Source organism: Olea europaea, unplaced genomic scaffold (genome assembly GCF_002742605.1).
Source record: "Olea europaea var. sylvestris unplaced genomic scaffold, O_europaea_v1 scaffold11468, whole genome shotgun sequence".
In the NCBI taxonomy this organism is placed as follows: domain Eukaryota; kingdom Viridiplantae; phylum Streptophyta; class Magnoliopsida; order Lamiales; family Oleaceae; genus Olea; species Olea europaea.
In genome coordinates, this window is record NW_019228862.1 from 1 (window position 1) to 3720 (window position 3720).

A 3720-nucleotide genomic window follows, 5' to 3' on the forward strand; every position below is an offset into this window, starting at 1 on the left:
ACAAATTTATAGTGATTCACACTCAATGTAAAAGTTACAACCACATGAAGTGGTTGTGAGTTATCAATATAATGAAGTAGAGTAAAAGGTCATTTCACACCCTCCAACATACTCGGAAAATCAGCGTGGTAAAATCCCTCGTGTACAAGGAACATTAGGTTGAGTTAATATACTTCCGAAATTTTAGGTCGATGCATGGTTGATGGGATAACTAAACATATGATTATGCTCTTCACAATCCAACACACTGAGATTAAAGAGTAATCTAAGGCCACGGCAAATTGGTAGGGAGGAAGGGGATGGGTTACAATTCAACATAGGGAAATAGCAAAAATTGCATCTCTCCCACATAAAAAAAGTCGTGATGGTCATAAAATAACATCACAAATTTATTGATAGTCAGCAAGTGGAAAATAAATAAAACAAGGTTAACAAAGAATAATGTCCGAAACCCATTTCTAGCCTAGAAGTCGGAACTCAAAACTAAAAAAATTCAACAGAGGCAATTCCAAAATTCGCAAATCAATGACCTTGAGGTCGAAATAGGTAAATAAGAATTTAGTTACTGTAGTAGTACATATCAATCTTAGACAATTGCTTAAAGCCATCAAAATCTTTTACTAGTTAGCTCAAGATTTCCAAACTAGTAGTTCAACTTAATATTATTTCAATTCTGAATGCTCAAATCAAGTCAAAACAACAGTAATATGGTTAAAGATATGAAAAAATATTGATTATGTCATAATTCCCAGAACTCTTTTAATTATTTGTTAATAGTTTGATTGCATAATCGTTGCAGGATCTTCATTTCTATATCTTTCTATTTGTAATTCATAGACAAAGAAGCATACAACTTTTCTTGTTCCTATACATTTCCGTCTCAATCATTTTACAGTTTTATCAATCATGACAAGAAAAAAAATCAGAATTGCAGGTACCAAATACTTGCAACAATCATGAAAAGAGTTACAAAATTAGTGCACTTTGTACCTCTATGGTCATCGGGGTAAAGACAAAGAGATTAGTGAGATTGAAAGCAAAGGCAGCGAGCAGGAATCCAATCTGGTACTTCTCAGCAGTGGTTGAAGTCTTCCATGGATGCAGGTACCCAAAAGCACCCATCGACACTGCACAGCATACCCCCACCATTGAGAAGTAAGCTGGAAACATCTTGCTTTGCAAATTCCCGAACTGATGCCTCGGTAAATTCCTACAATGAAGATAACACCATAATTTCATATCATTTCCATCCCTCCTTCCTTCAACACTACAAATTATCGGCATTACATGATAAAAGTGTTGCAATGAAGTAGGGTTCACTGGCGATCACTGAACTGGATAAGTGAATTCATAATTTGCTTCAAGATTAGTTACCCAGTGAACCCCCATCCATTCCCCGTAGTTAAACCAATTAACCTTTACTGACACGATGACACTAATAATAATTTGGAAAGATGTCCGAAAATGCAACTTTGATAAAGATGCATATTTTAACATACTGGAATAACCTTTTCATCTATAAACAAGGTTTCTGTGCCACAACCGTACGTCGCTAGGGTTTAACTGCCTCGTATGATTTTTTCATTAGCTTTCTTGTTAGTTCAACTAATGCCAACAGAGTACCTAACAGCTGAAACAAATTTATAAGTTCAACGACTAATTAGGCACAAAAAAGTTCAACGACCCTGAGATTTCACCATAACTTCTTCCCACGGTTGACAACTGTTATTCCAAAACTTTTTAATTTTCCTACTCATTTTCAACCACACAAAATAAAATATTTTGCACATAAATCTAAAACTTTTCTCCACATTTTAACCATACATTCTCCCAAAAAAAACACTGTTCAAAACTCTATTTTATCAAAATAATGACCATCAAAATTCCCTCAGGGGATTTGACATTAACCCCTACCTCGTCTATTGATCAAAATTTTAGTACAAAAAGGTATATAAAAAAAAGACAGCAATGCTATGATTTTGTTTGAATTATATTTTCAATCAAAGATAACCCTATAATTTCATATCATTTCATCCCTATCTTCTTCCTCCATTCTTTATTAAAAAATAATTATATATATGTGTATATATATATAATAATAATAATAATAATAATAATAATAATAATAATCCACATACACAATATTATCCGCATGAGCTACGTTATAAGGAGAGCTATTTCAAGAAAGGGTAAGCAACATTAGGGGAAAATGTAAAAGCTGTGAAATTTACTTGAACATGATGATGCCGCCAACAAAGGTCACCCAGAGGGCGGCGCCAAAGGCGGTGGAGAAGCAGAGGAGGTGGGCCAGCTTCAAGAGAGTGATGAGCATCGGCGAATGCAGGCCGATTGATTTTGATCCAAAGGTTTCCGGCGAAAATACGGCTCCAACTGCCAAAAATGCCGCTGCCGTTAGAAATCTAGTCATCCACCCCATCTTCGAGCAGGACTTTCGATTCAATTCTGTGGATGCACGGCTGGTTGAAAAGGAGAATAGTACACCTAAAAAAAAGTCACGATTGAATAAGCGCCGTATAGTTTGGTTTATTGGGCCAAATTCACCAACCCCCACCAGGCAACCAACTACGTCCTAGACTGACTGTGACTGGTGAATGAAAACAAATTGATCCGAGTGCTTGGACAAGGAACTTGCTAAATTTCGCCTTCGCGTGCGTCACGAGGACCATATTTTTTACACGGATTAAAAAATTTTATTTGGCCCCGATTTTCCCCTCCCTCATTAATTTTCATTTCATTACATTTCATTTTTCTCTCTCCCATTTTCAATAATCTTCTATAAAATAATATTATACGTAAATCGAAAACTTGTTCTTCTTTTTCATTTACTCATTTTTCAAAACAACCATATTCTACCTATTTTCATTTCCGAAAAATGGGGATCAAACAGGGGCTTAATGTTATTAAAAAAATAATTTCTGTAAAATATTTTCCTAATTTACCCTTATTTAATTATTAACAATTAATAATAAATTGATTACACTAGACAAATTAAATAAGAGATTATTAGTAAACGAATAAAACAAAACATTCTCAATAAAAAAAACGTAACTATATAATTGAGAGAAGAATATAAAGAAAATCAACCTATATGAGTGGAACTAGGAATGGGCAAAAATTGAATCAACCCATAAAAACAGACCAACCCAAATTGAACCAATCGATTTGGGTCAATTTGTTCTTAAAATTCTGTTGGGTTGGTCTTTTAGAAGAAAATGGGTTGGGTTATGGGTTGATCCATCAAAATCGATAAAACTCGCGTTAAAAAAGTGGGAAAAAAATAAAAACAATTATAAAAATTAAAAAGTTGAAACCTGACTGCCCTAATTACAAAGTCTTATCATTTCTCTCATACTTCCTCATTCTCTCTCGTTCAAGCCCGTTGATCTGTTGTCAACTCTGTTTGCATCTAGGCTTGACGCTAATCATCGGGCTTTATTCCTTCTGATACTCTTAATTTTAAATTTTAATTTGATCATTCATTTATATTTTGCAAATGTGATGTCATAATATGATAATTTGGGGCTTGGTTTCAAGCTTATTTCTTTCTTTTAAGTGAGATGATAATTCGTATAATATATGCATTTTCTTTGATGCCTAATTACAAGTTTAATGGACGAAACGGCATGGTTGATAGGTTTTTATTGTCAAGCATATTTTTATGATTTTTAATGTCTAAATTGACCAATCCAACCCGATCGA

The 3720-nt window shown here is 34.1% G+C and overlaps 1 protein-coding gene across 1 annotated transcript; it reads right to left on the reverse strand.

Annotated features, from left to right (window-relative positions):
* Positions 1–951: 951 nt before the first annotated feature.
* Positions 952–2580, reverse strand: LOC111373602 (transmembrane protein 205-like). Its single transcript, XM_022996158.1, has 2 exons — positions 2232–2580; positions 952–1210 (listed from the first exon to the last, which is right to left on the reverse strand). The coding sequence occupies exons 1-2, from the start codon at positions 2435–2437 to the stop codon at positions 967–969; spliced, it is 450 nt and encodes a 149-aa protein (XP_022851926.1). The 5' UTR covers positions 2438–2580; the 3' UTR covers positions 952–966.
* Between the last annotated feature and the right edge of the window lie 1140 nt (positions 2581–3720).

What these genes read in the sequence shown, in the direction of transcription:
- LOC111373602 (XM_022996158.1), bottom strand. Translation starts at nt 2,437, where the DNA reads ATGGGGTGGATGACTAGATTTCTAACGGCAGCGGCATTTTTGGCAGTT. An exon ending in GGCGGCATCATCATGTTCAA is followed by an intron (nt 1,211 to 2,231) that starts GTAAATTTCACA and finishes TCTTCATTGTAG; the next exon opens with GAATTTACCGAGGCATCAGT.